Source organism: Mesoplodon densirostris, chromosome 4 (genome assembly GCF_025265405.1).
Source record: "Mesoplodon densirostris isolate mMesDen1 chromosome 4, mMesDen1 primary haplotype, whole genome shotgun sequence".
Classification (NCBI taxonomy): Eukaryota; Metazoa; Chordata; class Mammalia; order Artiodactyla; family Ziphiidae; genus Mesoplodon; species Mesoplodon densirostris.
Window position 1 is genome coordinate 137,060,216 of NC_082664.1, and position 16,951 is coordinate 137,077,166.

Genomic DNA, 16,951 nt, shown 5'->3' on the forward strand with positions numbered 1-16,951 from the left:
TCCATGAGAAGCCACTCCTCATCCATTCAAGTTTCCCATGAGATTCCAGCAATTTGGTCACATCTTCATTCTCCACTTCTAATGCTGGTTCTCTTGCTATTTCTACCACCTCTGCATTTACTTCCTCCACTGTGTTTTGAACCCCTCAAAGTCATCCATGAAGGTTGGATCAACTTCTTCCAACTCGAATCATGAATGGAATCTAGAGTGGTAAATCCTTTCCAGAAGGTTTTCAATTTACTTTGCCCAGGTCCATCAGAGGAATCACTGTCTGTGGCAGCTATAGCCTTACAAAATGTATCTCTTAAAGAATAAGACATGAAAGTCAAAATAGGTCCTGATTCATGGGCTGCAAAATGGTTGTGTTAGCAGGCGTGAAAGCAACATGAATTTTGTTGTACATTTCCATCAGAGCTCTTGGATGACCAGGTACGTTATCGATAAGCAGTAGTATTTTGAAAGGTATCTTCTTTTTTTTTTTGAGCATAAGATGTTCAATAAACCATGTTATAAACGGACGTGATTCCATCTAGGCTAAGTAGATTTAGCATAATTCTTAAGGGCCCTAGGATTTTCTTAGTGGTAAAATGAGCATCGGCTTCAACTTAGAGTCACCAGCTGCGTTAGCCCCTAACAAGAGAGTCAGCCTGTCCTTTGAAGCTTTGAAGCCAGGCACTGACTTTTCCTCTCGAGCTATGAAAGTCTTAGATGGCATCTTCTTCCAGTATAAGGCTTTTTTGTCTACACTGAAAATCTGTTGTTTAGCATAGCCACGTTCATTATTGATCTTAGCTAGATCTTCTGGATAACTTGCTGCAGCTTCTACAACAGCATTTGCTGCTTTACCTTGCACTTACATGTTATGAAGGTGGCTTCTTTCCTGGAACCTCATGAACCAACTTCTGCTAGCTTCAAACTTCTCTTCTCCTTCATCAAATTGCAGAGAGTTAGGGCCTTGCTCTGGATTAGGCTTTGGCCAAAGGGAATATTGTGACTAGTTTGATCTTCTTTCCAGACCATTCAAACTGTCTCCATATCAGCAATAAGACTGTTTTGCTGTTCTATCATTCATGTGTTCACCAGAGTAGCACTTTTAATTTCCTTCCAGAACTTTTCCTTTGCATTTGCAACTTGACTGACTGGTGCAAGAGGCCTAGCTTTGGGCCTGTCTCAGCTCTCTACATGCCTTCCTCACTTAGCTTAATCATGTTTAGCTTTTGATATTAAGTGAGGGACGTATGACTCTTCCTTTCACTTGAACATGTAGAGGCCATTGTAGGGTTATTTATTGGCCTAATTTCAATATTGTTGTGTCTTAGGGAATAGGGAGGCCTGAGGAGAGGGCGAGAGATGGGGGATTGGCTGGCCAGTGGAGCAATCAGAACTCACACAACATTTATTGATTAATTTTGCCATCTTATATGGGCTCAGTTCATGGTGCCTCCAAACAGTTGTAATAGTGACATCAAAGATCACAGATCACCGTAACAGGTATAATAATAATGAAAAAGTTGGAAATATTGCAAGAATTACCAAAATATGGCAAAGAGACATGAAGTGAGCAAATGCTGCTGGAAAAATGGCACCTGTAGATTTGCTTGATGCAGGGTTTCTCATCAACCTTCAATTTGTAAAAAATGCATTGTTTGTGGAGAGCAAAAAAGCAAAATGCAATAAAACAAGATATTCCCATGTCCTTTGTAAAAAGCAAGAAGTTCACTTTTCATACCTGAAGAAGTTTGAACTTCTGAAGTGACTCATTTGTGGAGCATTGTGTTGGCCATGTTAGGGAACATCTTACATGTGACTCAACACATAGCATGTAAATGACTTTATTCTCTACAGTCTAGAGCAGTGGCTCTTAACTAGGTATGTATGGTAGTAGGTGGGGCATTTTTGGTTGTTATAATGTCTCTTGACACTTAGTGGGCAGCATCTAGTAATGCAAAACATCCTGTAATGTATAGGACAAACTTGTACAGTAAAGAAGGATGCCAATAAATGTCAATGGCCCATTGAGAAATGTTGGTCTACAGGCTAATTTCCTTTCAAAGCAGATCACCTGAAGGTTCATAAAAGCAGATAAGAACTGTGAAACAGTAACTATTTTTAAAGCATTTTGGGTTATAAAAATAAACAGTACTTTCTTGATTAGTCACCGGTAGCATCAAAATGAATTTTTCTTAGTTTTATGATAACAATTATTTGTTTTTCATTGAGGTAAAATTTACATAACATAAAATTAACCATTTGAAGTGTACAGTTCCGGGACTTCCCTGGTGGTGCAGTGGTTAAGAATCCTCCTGCCAATGCAGAGGACATGGGTTCGATCCCTAGTCTGGGAAGATCCCACATGCCGCAGAGCAACTAAGCCTGTGTGCTGCAACTACTGAGCCCACATGCTGCAACTACTGAAGCCCACGCCTAGAGCCTGTGCTCCACAGCAAGAGAAGCCACCGCAGTGAGAAGCCCATGCACCACAACGAAGAGTAGCCCCTGCTCAGCGCAACTAGAGGAAGCCTGCATGCAGCAACAAAGACCCAATGCAGCCAAAAATAAATTAAAAATAAATAAATAAAGTGTACAATTCACTGATATTTAGTACATTCACAGTGTTATGTAACCAACACCTCTGTCTAGTTCCAGAATTTTTGTCATTACCCCAAAATGAAGCCCTATATGCATTAAGCAGTCACTTCCCATTCTCCTGTCCTCTCAGCTCCTGTCAACCACCAATCTGTCTTCTTAGATATTGTGGGTATTTTATATATATGAAATCATATAATATGTGACCTTTTATGTCTGCCTTCTCTTACTTAGCATAAAATTTTTAAGATTCATCCACGTTTGGCACATGTCAGTACTTAATTCCTTTTTGTGGCTAAATAATCCCATTGTGTGGCTGTATTGCATTTTGTTTATTCATTCATCCATTGATGGACATTTGGGTTGTTTTCACCTTTTGGCTCTTGTGAATAGTGCATCTGTGAATATTTATATACAGGTTTTTGTTGGCATAGCTGTTTTCATTTCTTTGGATATATACCTAGGAGTAGAATTGCTGGATTGTATGGTAATTCTGTGTTTAACTTTTTAAGGAAATGCCATACTGTTTTCCACAGCAGGTCTACCATGTTGAATTCCCACCAGTAGTGTACAATCGTTCCAATTTCTCCACATCCTCACCAACAGATCCCAGTTATATTTAAGATGACATACTGAGTAATTGAATCAAAATGTCTGGATAGTGGGATTCAGGGTAGTTTCTGTTTTCTTTTTTATATTTTTCTGGGTATACCTTTTAACCTTTTTAGAATTAGCCACTATTACTATGGTTATTTTTTTAATGTAAAATTTTATTTGTTCTCATTTGAGCAAACTAAAAGTAAATGCTTCACATTCATTATCGACAAGTGTAAGGTTAAAATTCGTTTTATATGTTGGACTGTGAGCTGAGTTGTAATCCACAAAAAAGATCTGAAGTCTTAATATATTTTAACAGAAGTATTTTACAAGAGAAGAATGTAAGAGTTTGATTTGTCCTGGCAAGACTAGAATGCAAAAGGTTCTTACGATTGAGTATTACACGGTACCTCTGCTACCTCAGATTTTCTGTGGGTGAAGTCTCGTATCTAGTGTTCACAGATCTCTATTTCTGCAACACAAGAATTTTGAATCAAGAATATAGGAATTGGGCCTCCCTGGTGGCGCAGTGGTTGAGAGTCCGCCTGCCGATGCAGGGGATACGGGTTCGTGCCCCGGTCTGGGAGGATCCCATATGCCGCGGAGCGGCTGGGCCCGTGAGCCATGGCCGCTGGGCCTGCGCGTCCGGAGCCTGTGCTCCGCAACGGGAGAGGCCACAACAGTGAGAGGCCCGCATATCGCAAAAAAAAAAAAAAAAAAAAAAAAAAAAAAGAATATAGGAATTGTGAGTCTGAATTCAAACTTGGGGACTCCAAATAAATTTAGAAGTAGTACTGAACTTTTGGATGGAGGCCAAACTGGTGTTGGAAGAGATGAGTGGGAGTCTCTTAGAATGATATTATTTGCATTAAACAAATAGTTTAGAAACAATTTGTTTAAAGTGGGGAAACAGAGCTTCTGAAATGTTTTTAGCAAGAGAAGTCTCTAAGTGTTCTTTCACGCATCCTTTTACTTACAGTGTATTTATTATATACCATGTGTGTTTGGCCCATGACTGTTAATTTAGTTATTGTATCATATTTTAAGTCTGAAGAAGGGGAAATATTACAGGGTATTTTTGTGAAGTGTTTCTTTGAGGTAAAGTAGGCTTAGATTAAGTTATTTGTCTTTGTTTTTTAAACATGTGCTTCGTAAATTTACTCTCTTTTGTGTAGTCCTACTGGGTAAGAAAGTTTTCCCCAGCTTCACTCTGTAATTTGATTTAGGGAAAACAAAATATGCTTTCTCAAACTGTACCCCTCTTCCATAAGTTTTTATATGCTCTCCTTGCTGGTGTGTTTTCCCCTTTTTCTTACTCCATTGGTCTAGGATTAAGCTTTCCTTTATAACACTGTGGTGATCTGACTTGATATGCGAAGGTTGAACTAAAAGATTTAGAAGATGAATGATTGGCACGTTTCATAAACTTTGTAATTACAATAGCACAGCAAAATTATCATCCTGATATTTTGTTTTTATCTAATACCAAAATACCAGGTTGATACTATTTAATTAAAATGTTTACAAAATAATTTTTTTAAAAAATCAGTGAGACCAAAAGTTTAATGCTTATCAAATATTATCAATTATCAACAATTCAGAAAATGTCAAAAACCTTATAAAAATATTAATATTAAATATATATGATTTGAACATAAGCTGTGGATAAAATTAACAAAATACTTTTATTCAAAAATAAAAATGAAGAACACTTAAGTGCATGTTCAAATGTGCATCAGTGGTTCATTATCAAGCAATGATCGTATCTTTGTGCATATTTTTCCTGCTGCTGAAGAAGTTTTCTTAAACTTAATGAGTTGAAATAATGGTGAAAAAATAATTATAATCCCAAATATATTCATAGATAATCTCATTTCTCGTTTGATAGCTTTGAGATTTTTTAATTTAAATTTTATATATTTAAGTTTCATTTTTGATTGAAGTTTTAATGCTCATAGTTTAATGAGTCAAAAAGGTCTTACAAGACTAGCTAAGAAGAACCACAGTCCCCCAACCACTAACTCATTGCCTTGTCAGAGGGAAAAGCCAAGTGCAATAAATACCTCCTTTCTCTTTTGCTCTCTCACCTCCTTCTCATGACTAATATCAGCCCACTGAAAACCAAAAGGGAAGGAAGCCATATAGATACAATGCATAAAGGCCAACCTCCTTTTGCAGAGGGTGGGAATTGGATATGAAAGGGCAAACAGGAAAAAAATTAGCCCAATAGTTTTAATTTCTCTTTTTTTTTTTTTTTTTGCTGTACGCGGGCCTCTCACTGCTGTGGCCTCTCCCGTTGCGGAGCACAGGCTCCGGACACACAGGCTCCGCGGCCATGGCTCGCGGGCCCAGCCGCTCCGCGGCATGTGGGATCTTCCGGGATCGGGGCACGAACCCGTGTCCCCTGCATCGGCAGGCGGACTCTCAACCACTGCGCCACCAGGGAAGCCCAATAGTTTTAATTTCTAAAACACCACTTTTTTTTTTTTTTTTTTTTTTTGCGGTACGTGGGCCTCTCACTGTTGTGGCCTCTCGCGTTGCGGAGCATAGGCTCCGGACGCACAGGCTCAGCGGCCATGGCTCACAGGCCCAGCCGCTCCGCGGCATGTGGGATCTTCCTGGACCGGGGCACGAACCCGTGTCCCTTGAATCGGCAGGCGGACTCCCAACCACTGTGCCACCAGGGAAGCCCTAAGACACCACTTTTTAGTGAGTTTTTTTTTTTTAATATAGTAATATAGTACCCAATTTTTGGTTTTTACCTTTGTGAGGATTAAATTTTTTTTCCTTCTTTCATGGTCTTCTTCCTTCCAAGTGAGGGTTTCATGCCCCTTTTATAAGGGGAATGTTCTGTCTTTCATATTAGAGATTTTCCCCAATTGTATACCCATCTGAGTGAATTTAAGAGTGAGGCACAAAAAGCTGACAGGAAGGTCTTTGCAGGTGGATGGGGCTTCTGCTTTCTCATTCAGTAGGCCTGAAATGGGACTTACAAATTTGCATTTCTAACTAGTCCCAGGTGTTGCTAGTCCAAGAATCACATTTTAAGAACCATTTTATTAAGGAGACTCACATCTATGAAAGGAATGGATTGGAAGGAAGCAGAGAGAAAGTTAAGCTGCAGTGCGGAGAGTTCTGAAGCTAGAATGGCCCATCAGAGATGTCCAAGTTAAGACAAAGAGCTGGGTCTTTATTACCCCCATGTTGATCAGCCTCTGGATGTGGGCTGTCCCTAGAAGGAGATACGACCTTAGGGAGTGAGGTTTTCTTCAGCATAGGTATCCCCACAGGGGGCTGACAACTGAGGGCTTTCTGCTGGAAGCACTCCCAGCAGGTGTGGGGAACAGTGTCCTTCTTTCCTGAAAAGGGGAAATGGGGCAGTATATTACATATGTTCCCAGTCATTTCCTGAGCTTCTTTGGATATGTAAGTTTGTGTTTTTCGCAAAATTTGGGGAAATGCTGACCATTATCAGATATTTTTCTGTCTCATTATCTTCTCCAGTGGTACATAATTAGACCACTTGATATTGTACTATGAATCTCTGAAGCTCTGTTTATTATTTTGAAGATCTTTTTCTTTCTCCTTTAGAATCAGTAAAATGTATTGATTTATTTACTGGTTTAGTGTCCCCTTTTCTGCTGTAGCTGATCTCCTTTAAGGTAATCCAATGAATTTTTCATTTCAGATATTGTCCTTTTTGCTTCTAGAATTTCCATTTGGTTCTTTCATTTTGGTTCCATCTCTCAGCTGAGATTCCTCCCAGCTGTACATTTATTATGACCATATTTTCCTTTAAATACTTGAATGTGTTTGTAATAATTGCTTTGAAGTCTTCATCTACTAATTCGGATGTCTAGGTCTTACAGCATTTGGTTTCTTGGAGCTGCTTTTTTTTCTTGACTCTGGGTCTCTTTTTCCTTTGTTCTGGTAAATTTTGCTTGTGTAATGGGTATTGTGAGTGATATGTTGTAGACTTTGGATTCTGTTATTTTTCTCTGATGAGTGTTAATTTTTTTTATCCTGGTTGCCAGTTAACAGGACTGGATTCAAATTCCAACATTATCTCTTCTGTGTTAAGTAACAACAAAAGTCTCAACTCACATCTTTACACCTTCCAGCTATTGCTTTTTGCTGGTAACCTTGGAGTGTTCCCCAAATGAAGGTCATCCAAATATTTGGGCATAGTTTATACAGAAATTTTGTGACATTTTCCTTTCTGGGATTCATCTTTATTTTACAGTGACTCTGGCAGCCCTAGACTTTGTTCTGTGGCTCCTCAGCTAGCAAGAAGGCAGATTTCTGCTTCCGTCCTGAGTGATTGTTGCTGTGTGGGCAGTTAAGTGCTATCAGGCAACAGCCCTATAAATACAGCTCCTACCTGGTGCAGTTCCTTCTTTTTTTAAAAAAAATTAATTAATTTATTTATTTTAAATTTATTTTTGGCTGCACTGGGTCTTTGTTGCTGTGCTCAGGCTTTCTCTACTTGCAGCAAGCGGGGGCTACTCTGTTGCAGTGCGTGGGCTTCTCATTGCGGTGGCTTCTCTTGTTGTGGAGCATGGGCTGTAGGTACGCGGGCTTCAGTAGTTGTGGCTCACGGGCTCTAGAGCACGGGGTCAGTAGTTGTGGCACACAGGCTTAGTTGCTCCACGGCATGTGGGATCTTCCCGGACTAAGGCTCGAACCCGTGTCCCCTGCGTTGGCAGGCGGATTCCTAACCACTGCACCACCAGGGAAGCCCCAGTTCCTTCTTTTAAGGATGACTTCCCTCCAGTTGCTACCTGTTTTTGGTCTTGTTTGTTTTTATATTTTAATGTTTGTTTTTATATTTTATCCACAGTATATAATTGTTAAGGGTGGGAAGATTACTCTAATATAAGTTAGCTTGTCATTTCAAAGCAGAATATTATAATATTGAAGCATTATTTTATTTTAGTTCAGTCAAAACATCCATTATTCAAAGAATATTTTAGGAAGTTGTAAAACATCCACTAAACGGAATATTACGATATATTATGTTAAATTTTTGAAACAAAATTTGGAAACAACAAGGATGTCTGCTATCACTGCTACTCTTCACCTTTAGATGAGAGATTTTAGCCAAAGTAATTAGATAAAAAGCCAGGTGTGGGGGTGGGGAGAGGCCTAAAGATTGGGAAAAAAAGGAAGAAAAATATTTTCATTAATTGTAAGTGAAATTATTATCAACAAGAGAATCTACATACTATTAGAACAGATAAGAGTTCAGGAAGGCTGCTGGATCTAAGGTCAGCATAGAATACCAATAGTTTTTCTGCACATCAGCATGCACATTAGCAAAAGCCAATTAGAAAACATATTAAGAAAAAAGAGATACAGTTTACAATACCATCTACAAGCTACCTAGTACTCTATAACAAAAAATATAGAGAAAATTACATGACATTTTTAAAGGACAGACAAGAATAAATTCAAATTATCAGTCAACTCCCCCAGTTCAATCTATAACATCAGTGCAGTTCAATAAAACTCTTAAGACTTTTGTTGAGTTGGAAAAACAAAAGGCTCACCTGGATATTAGAGGTCCAAGAATTCTCAAGGTTGTTCTGCAAATGGTTGAGGAGTGTCATACAAATTCAAAGTGTGGTGTTGGCTTAAGTATAGACAAGTAGATTGATAATAAAACTGAAAAAAAGCTGGAAAGAGATTCAAACATATATGTAAACTTGACATAATAAAATAGAGAACAATTGGTTTGCCAAATACCAAACAAGAATAAATTCTGATTAAAATAAAGATCAAAAACAAAAAAGCTAACTTCAAAAATTTTAGAAAGAAATATAGAATGTCTTTAAAACCTTAGCTAGATAGGATTTCTTATGACAAAAAACACAGGTCATAAAGGAAAAAAATTAATAAATTTTACTAAGTCAAAAATTTAAACTTTAGTAAGTTATTAAAATGTACCACTAACAAACTTAATATAAGTATATGTAACAAGCAAAAGATTAGTATCCAGAATATATTAAGAACTACTACAATTTATTAAGAAATCATCAACTCCACTTAAAATTGGGCAAAAGCCAAGAACCAACAGTTAATGGAGGAGAACCCATGTGGTCAAAAAGCAGGTGAAAAGGTATACAACAATGCTAGTAATTGGGATAGTGACAAAAGAGTTTTTCATACCCATTAGAATAGTAAGTTTTTAATATATGTCAACATAATATATGTATCATATATAAATGGCATATGTATATACATTTTTTTTTCACGGAAGTTGACAGGAAAATAGGGACTACATATACTGTTGATGGAAGTATGAATGTATACAAGTGCTTGCGAAAGGAATTCTGTAATACATAATAAAACTGAAAAGATACCTCCATGAATCCTAGAAAATCAACTTTTAGACTTATAACTGAGAAATTTTTGATTGTGTATACCAGGAGACACGTACAAAGACGTTATTGCAGCATTGTTTATAGAAAAACTGAAAAGTACATAATTGGCTTTCAGTAGAGGAATGGATGAATAAATTTGATACATTCATTCAATGGAATACTTTGAGCAGTTGAAATAAATGGACTTCATCTAAGTGTGTCAACATGGAAAGATCTCAAAAACAGGGTTGAGTGAAAAGGACATTTGCAGAATATATACAATGTAATGGCATTTATATAAACACTTAAAAGCTTCATGGAGAAATAGTGTATGTTGCTTGTAGATCTAATACAGGTATAGATATACCACCTGGGAAGGTTATACATCAGATTAATGATGGTTGTGTTTGGGAAGGTGGGGGAGGGTGTGAGACTGGACAGAAGAACAAAGGGGACTTAAATGTCTTCTATATCCCTCTATCATGTTTATGTTAAATATGAAGGGCTAGATTTAGATATGTTCCCATTTTACTTTATAAGTTTATTCTTTAAAAGGCTGTCTTTTACATATTCTTTTCAGAGATTTACCAAGTTGTTTGTTTGTGTTAGGAAGTCACAGTCATCCTCTTTAGATATCCTGTAGAGCAGTCCGTTTCTTGTAGAAGGGGAATATATTTAGATCTATTGTTTTTAAAATAATCACATTTTCAAGTTCATATTAATTTCTCTAAAAACACTTTCTTAAGTGGTCCCAAAGAGTTGTCTTTATATGGGGGACTAAATGTCTGTTTGTCATTCATTTATTCAGCAGATTTTATTGAACATCTAACATATGCCAAATGATAATACAGCAGTGAGCAAAACAGATGAATCCTGCTGTCATAGAGTTTAAATTCTAGACAAGGAAGATAGCCAGTAAACAAATAAATTAATAAAAATATAAAATGGTGGTAAGTGCAGTAATGAAATTTAAAACAGGATAAGAGGGATAGAGCGTGATGGAGAGTATTTTACATGAGGAAGTAGTCAGGGAAGAAGTGTCTGTGAAAGATAATATTGAGCAAAGTCATGAGGAAAGTGAACAGATAAGTTATATGGGAGAAGTTTCTTAGATGCTGACCAAAAAAGCCAGTGCGAGGCCCTACTCCTGCCTTGAGAAACAGCATGGAGGACAGCGTGGCAGGAGCTGAATGAATGAGGAGTAGACTAATATGAGATGAGATTAGAAAGATAACAGAGGGCTGGATCATACAGGGCTTTGTTGGCCCATGATTTTTTACTTACGCTATAGATTAACTGTATAGCTATATACAAAGGTAAATAACCACTTTATTTTTGCATTTATTTGGCTCTAGAACCTTTTATGGAAAATAATTTGGTTTGTAACATCTATTCAAGATAGTATATAAACTATCTTTGAACTTTTGCATGATTTCATTGCATTTTCACTTTGATATGTTAAAATCTAAATTATAGTTCAGCTATTTTATACCGGCTTCATTTGTATTATATATTAATTGTTCACTTATATTCAATAGTTCAGTTAAATTTTTATATAGTGGCTTTTTGTGTTATTTATTTCTAAATATAGTCTTTCCAACTTATTACCATATTAGCTAATCTTTATTATTACTTTTATGTCTATGGATTCTGTGTGTGTGTGTGTGTGTGTGTGTGTGTGTGTGTGTGTACATGAGAGAGGGGGAGAAAGAGAGGAGGGGAAGAGAACCTACTTTTTTTTTTTTTTTTTTAATTTTTTGGCCGTGCCACGCGGCATGCAGGCTCTTAATTCCACAACCAGGGATGGAACCCACGCCCCCTGCAGTGGAAATGAGGAATCTTAACCACAGACTGCCAGGGAAGTCCTCGAGAGAATCTACTTTGTAATAAGTCTTTAGAAATACAGATAATGTTACACCATTATGGCTTTTAAATGCTAAACAAATCATTGTCCAGAGTGGCAGGCATACAGTAAAAATCATAATTCATTGTAAACTCTGTGTTCTATTTCTATGTGTAATAATACATCTGCACTTTTATGTATCACTAGAAACAAACTTTGTTCAAAAACGTCTTTTACAAAGATAGAGCATATCAGCAATAGGGTGACTGTAGCAACTCAGAAAATATTCTGATCATGCTTTAGGATTGAATTTAGTACAATGAGTGGGAAATAGATTTTTGTTTTGCTTTGTGAAACATGCAGTTTTAGGGTATGATGCCTCATCTTAAGAAGTTTTGTTTATTTTTTTCATAGTACAGATAACGAATTACCATGTCTGTTTGAAAATACTTTGAACATTTAATAAATTTATCAGTCTTATTAACTTAACTTTCTTTTTCTTTTAGCAAAACTATACAATCTAAAGTGGACTGCATTTTGGTAAGTAAAATAACTAATCTTAAAGTTCTTTTGTTATAAGGCTTTTCCCACTATATAAAATGCATTTTTGCGTAAATATTTATTTTAAGTATAACTCAATTTTAGTGAAAAAATTTGACATTTAATTACATCCCTAGGGGTGAACTGGCTATGTGCTGTCTAGATATTTTCCTATATCTCATCAGTAATAATTGCATGTTTTTGAAACTTACTGGCTTTTACTAAAGATCGCTTCAGCATTTAATAAAGTGAATGTTTATTTTTCTGTTCTAATAACTCTTAAAGGATTTGTTAAAGAAAAAATTCAAGATGTTTGATGGGTTAAGTTTTGTTGTGATAGTGTATTTTTTGTATTTGGGTTGCTAGACTTCAGGAATTAAAGCCACAATAATAGTTTACATTCAGGTTTGACTTACAGACTATAAGAATTTGTTTAAATGATAGCTTTTAAAGTACTTTATGGGTTGGTTTTTGTTGCTATAATATACTTTTTATGTTTGGATTGCTGGCCTTCAGGCGTTAAAGCCACAAAAATAGTTTAAATTTAGATTGTGTTTTTAGTTCCTTAGATCTTCTCTTAAGCATATGAGGGAAGAAGTATGCAGCTACTGAGACTACTGGAATAGTACTGACTTCTTTCATGGAAGTGTTTATTAATGGAATGTTCCCTAGGCTCTAGAATATTCAGTGATTCTGCACTGTTAGATTCCCCCAAATGTCACTGTAGTTACTCCTCTTTCTATATTTGTGATATCAGAACTTTCTTATTCAGGTTCAGGTCTTACTATAAGCTAACATTTTTTTGTTAGGGAGTAAGTGTGTGTAGTGTCTGGTGCTGAAATAGTATGGGATCTTATTAGCTTATGATATTATTATTAGTTTCTAGGTAGGTGAGTAGATAACAGTACTTCGTAGGAGAACAGGTAATTTGATCAGTTCTCCTATGCCTTTCTAACCTAATAGTTAAGAAAGAGGACTTTGTGGGGGTGTTTTCCCCTTTTTTTCACTTACCTTTATTATCTTTTTTTTTCCACAGTAACCCTCTGAAGTAGATAATCTTGTTACTTCCCTTTTACAAATGAAGAAACTGATGCTCTTGCATTTACTTCAAAAAATAATTATTGAGCCCATGCTAGATATAAGGGATACAACATTAAAAGGACATGTTGCCTTGCCCTCAAGAAATTCAGTCTGTTAAAATAGACTTAATAGTGCTCTTAAGATCTAGGGAGGTGGTGATTAGGGATGGAGGGGCGACCTTACCCCCACCCCCCAGAGCATTTTCTGAATCTCCCATCTCTGGAGTCTCATTGTTTATATCTATCACGCAGTAACTATTGCATAATTACTCTGTGCTAGACCCTGTCTGGGTGTCAGAATACAGTGGTAAACAAGACAGATACAGTTGCTATCTAAGACCTCCTGCCCCTTTTTTTTTTTCAGTATCTGAGATAATGTTGAAGGATTATTCAATTTTTTCTTTTCGTTGAGAAAATTGAGACAGAAGACTAGTATAATTTATTAAATATGGCATTTATAAAATACTAAATAAGAACAAAAAGGTTTTTTTTAATCTTTCAAGAGTTCAGAAGTGTTTATATTTTAGCATAAGTTTTAAAGTTATATGTATTTGATGAACAAGATAGTAAGATCTCTTCTTCATGAATCTTACATTTTATTGAGTGAAGTAGACATTAAATGAATGGTAAAATAAATAAGCTTTATAACTTCAGATAACCGTAAATACTATTACAGAATTTTTAGAGGCAACAGGAGACAACTGATGGTGGGTAGGATAACCTCAGATTGGGTGATTAGGAAAAGTCTCTGAGGAAATGACATTTGAGAGAAGACCTGAAAAATAGGAAGCCAGTCTTGTGTGAAGATCTGCCAGTGACACATACTAGGCAGAGGGAACAGAAAGTACAAAAATTCTGAAGCAGAAATGAGTCTGGGATGTTTGAAGAATACAAAGAACCCAGTATGCTGGAACTTATGAAAGGAGGAGAGGATGATAGGAGAAAAGTCTAGATAGGGCTTATTTAGCTATGGCAAATAGTATGTATTTTCTTCTAAGTGAATGGAAAGCCAATTAAAAGGTTTTAAGTAAGAAAATAGTATGATCTAGTTTTTTTGTTTGTTTTTGTTTTTTTGTTTTTTAATACCTTAGCTGTTGTTGGAAAATGGGCTTGTAGGGGGATAAGGGTAGAAGCAGGAAAACCAGTTAGGCTATTGGAAAAGTCCAAGTGAGGATATAAGGCTCTTGCTCAGATGATGACAGTGGAAGATGGGGAAAAAATAGATGAATTCAAGGCATATTCAAGCCAGTAGGCCTTGCTTGCTGACGTATTGAATGTGAAGGGAGAAACAAAGAGGAATTAAGGATAATTTCTTTTGGTCTAAAGGATTTCCTTTAGTATTTCTTACAAGGCAGGTTTGCTCATAATGAATTCTCTTGATCAGTATTTATCTGTGAATGTCTTTATTTTACTTTCAGTTTTGAAAGATAGTTTTCCTGGAGATAGAATTCTTAATTAACAGGGTTTTTTTTTTTTTTTTAATTTCATCTCTTTGAATATGTCATTCCACTGCCTTTGGCCTTCATTGTTTCTGATGAGAAGTCAGTCATTAATCATGTTGTTTTCTGGTACACGATGAGTTGTTTTTCTCTTATTGCTATCAAGATTCATTCATAAATTCATTCACTGTTCACTCACCCACCTACTCTTGCTTTCAACAGTGTGACTATATATGTAGGTGTGGATCACTTTGTGTTTATCCTACTTTGGTTTTGCTGAGTTTGCACCTGTAGATTAATTTGATTTGGGAAGTTTTCAGCCATTATTTCTTCAAATACTTTTTCTGTCCCTTGGATTCCCCTCTCCATAGAAAGCTGCCATTACACAGCTGTTGAAATTATTGATTTTATCACTCTAGTCTCTGGGGCTTTGTTTCTTTTTTTCTGATAATTTTTCCCTGTGTTCTAGTTTCTCTATTTTTATTAAGATTCCCTATTATTTCATTCCTTTTTATGTTTAAACACAGTCAGCCTCATCCATGTGGGATGAGTCATGGGAGAAGCCCCAAGCAAGAGCAAAACAGACTCTCACAGTTAATACCTGAAGTTCACCAGTTTTTTTTTTTTTTTTTCTTTTTGCGGTATGCGGGCCTCTCACTGTTGTGGCCTCTCCCGTTGCGGAGCACAGGCTCCGGATGCGCAGGCCCAGCGGCCATGGCTCACGGGCCCAGCCGCTCCGCGGCATATGGGATCCTCCCAGACCGGGGCACGAACCCGTATCCCCTGCATCGGCAGGCGGACTCTCAACCACTGCGCCACCAGGGAGGCCCAGTTCACCAGTTTTTAATGACCAAAGACTTCTCAGTTTGTTGCCTTTCATCAGTTTCCAAAGCCCTAAAATCATTCTTTTTGACAATTTTTCATCATTTTAGAGTTATTTTGAGGGGAGGATTTGCTGGCTATTCATTCCATTTGTTCTAGATAGCTCAGCTTTCTCACATAGATTTTATCATGTTTTCTTCAAGAAGTTTTATAGTTTTAGCTTTTTCTATTAGGTCTGTGAACCATTTTGATTTAAATTTTCTCTTTGGTATAAGGTGAACTGCAGTGTTTATTTTTTACTGTATGGATAGATATCCAGTTGTTCCAGCATCACATATTGAAAAGTCTACCCTTCCCCAATCACCTCCTATATCAAAAACCATTATGCATGGGTCTTTGGCTAGAGTCTCTTTTTTCCATCAATTGCTATCTCTTTCTTTATGACATCACCACACTGTCTTGTTTACAGTAGCTTTGTCAAAAGTCTTGACATCAGGTAGTGTGATAGTTCAAATTGGTTTAGGCATTTCCATACAAATTTCAGAATAACCTTGTCAATTTCTTTCAACAAAAAAGTCTACTGGGATTTGTTTGTGATTACAGTGAATTTATTGATAGATTTGGGGCCAATGGACATCCTAATGACAAGTTTTCTAATCCATAAGCATAGTATATCTCCATATTAGTGGATTCTTCTATAATTTCTCTCAGCAGTGTTTTCTAGTTTTCTGTGTATAGGTTTTGTATATATTTTGCTTAAATTATTCCTAGATATTTTGAGATTTTGGATGTTATCACAAACGGCATTAAAAATGTTTGTTATTCAATGTTTTGTTGCTAATATTTATATTGACCTTGTGAGTATGCAGACTTACGAAATTCTCATATGAGACGTAGAGTTTTTTGGATTTTCTACCAAATCAATCATATTATCCATGAATAAAGAAAAGTTTAATTCCATTTCAGTCTAAATATCTACTTATTCATTTTGCTCTCCTTATTCACAGCTAGGACCTTCAGTTCAATGTTGAATAGAAATGGTGAGAACTGGATTTCCTTCCCTGTTTTCAGTCTTAGGAGAAAGCCGTTTATTCATTCACCTTGCAATGTGATGTTAGCATTAGCTTTTTTATGAATGCTCTTTTCAAGTTGAACATGTTCCCTTCTGTTCCTATTTTGCTAAGAGGATTTTTATCAAAAATACATGTTGGATTTTATCAAATGATTTTTCTGCACTTACTGAAATAATCACATGGTACTTCTACATGATTCTATTAACAAGGTGAATTACACTGATGGATTTTCCAAAATCAACCATCTTTGCATTCTCCTGGTAAACTCCATATGGTGCATATATTTCCATATGTTGTGTTATACTATTATATATTGCTACATTGGATTTTCTGTTTTTTTAAAGACTATTGTCTGTGTTAATAGGACTTTTGATCTGCTGTTTTCTTATAATGTCTTTTTGTTTTTGCTCTCTGGGTAATGTTGGCTCATGAAATGAGTTTGGAAGTGTTTTTCCTTTATTTTTTGAAGAGATTTATTTAAAATTAATATTATTTCTTCTTTAAACGTTTGGGGTTTTTTTTTTTGGTCACACTGCACGGCTTGTGAGATCTTAGTTCCCCAACCAGGGATTGAACCCAGACCCTCACCTGGACCCTCGGCAGTGAGAGC

The 16,951-nt window shown here is 36.4% G+C and overlaps 1 protein-coding gene across 2 annotated transcripts in view; it reads left to right on the forward strand.

Annotated features, from left to right (window-relative positions):
• The window catches only part of RFX7 (regulatory factor X7), a 160,474-nt gene that overhangs the window by 43,067 nt on the left and 100,456 nt on the right, over window positions 1–16,951 (forward strand). For both annotated transcript variants that reach the window (XM_060097298.1, XM_060097297.1), the window contains exon 3: window positions 11,895–11,928. In XM_060097298.1, the coding sequence (XP_059953281.1) occupies window positions 11,895–11,928 (34 nt within the window). The remainder of the gene's footprint in view (window positions 1–11,894; window positions 11,929–16,951) is intronic.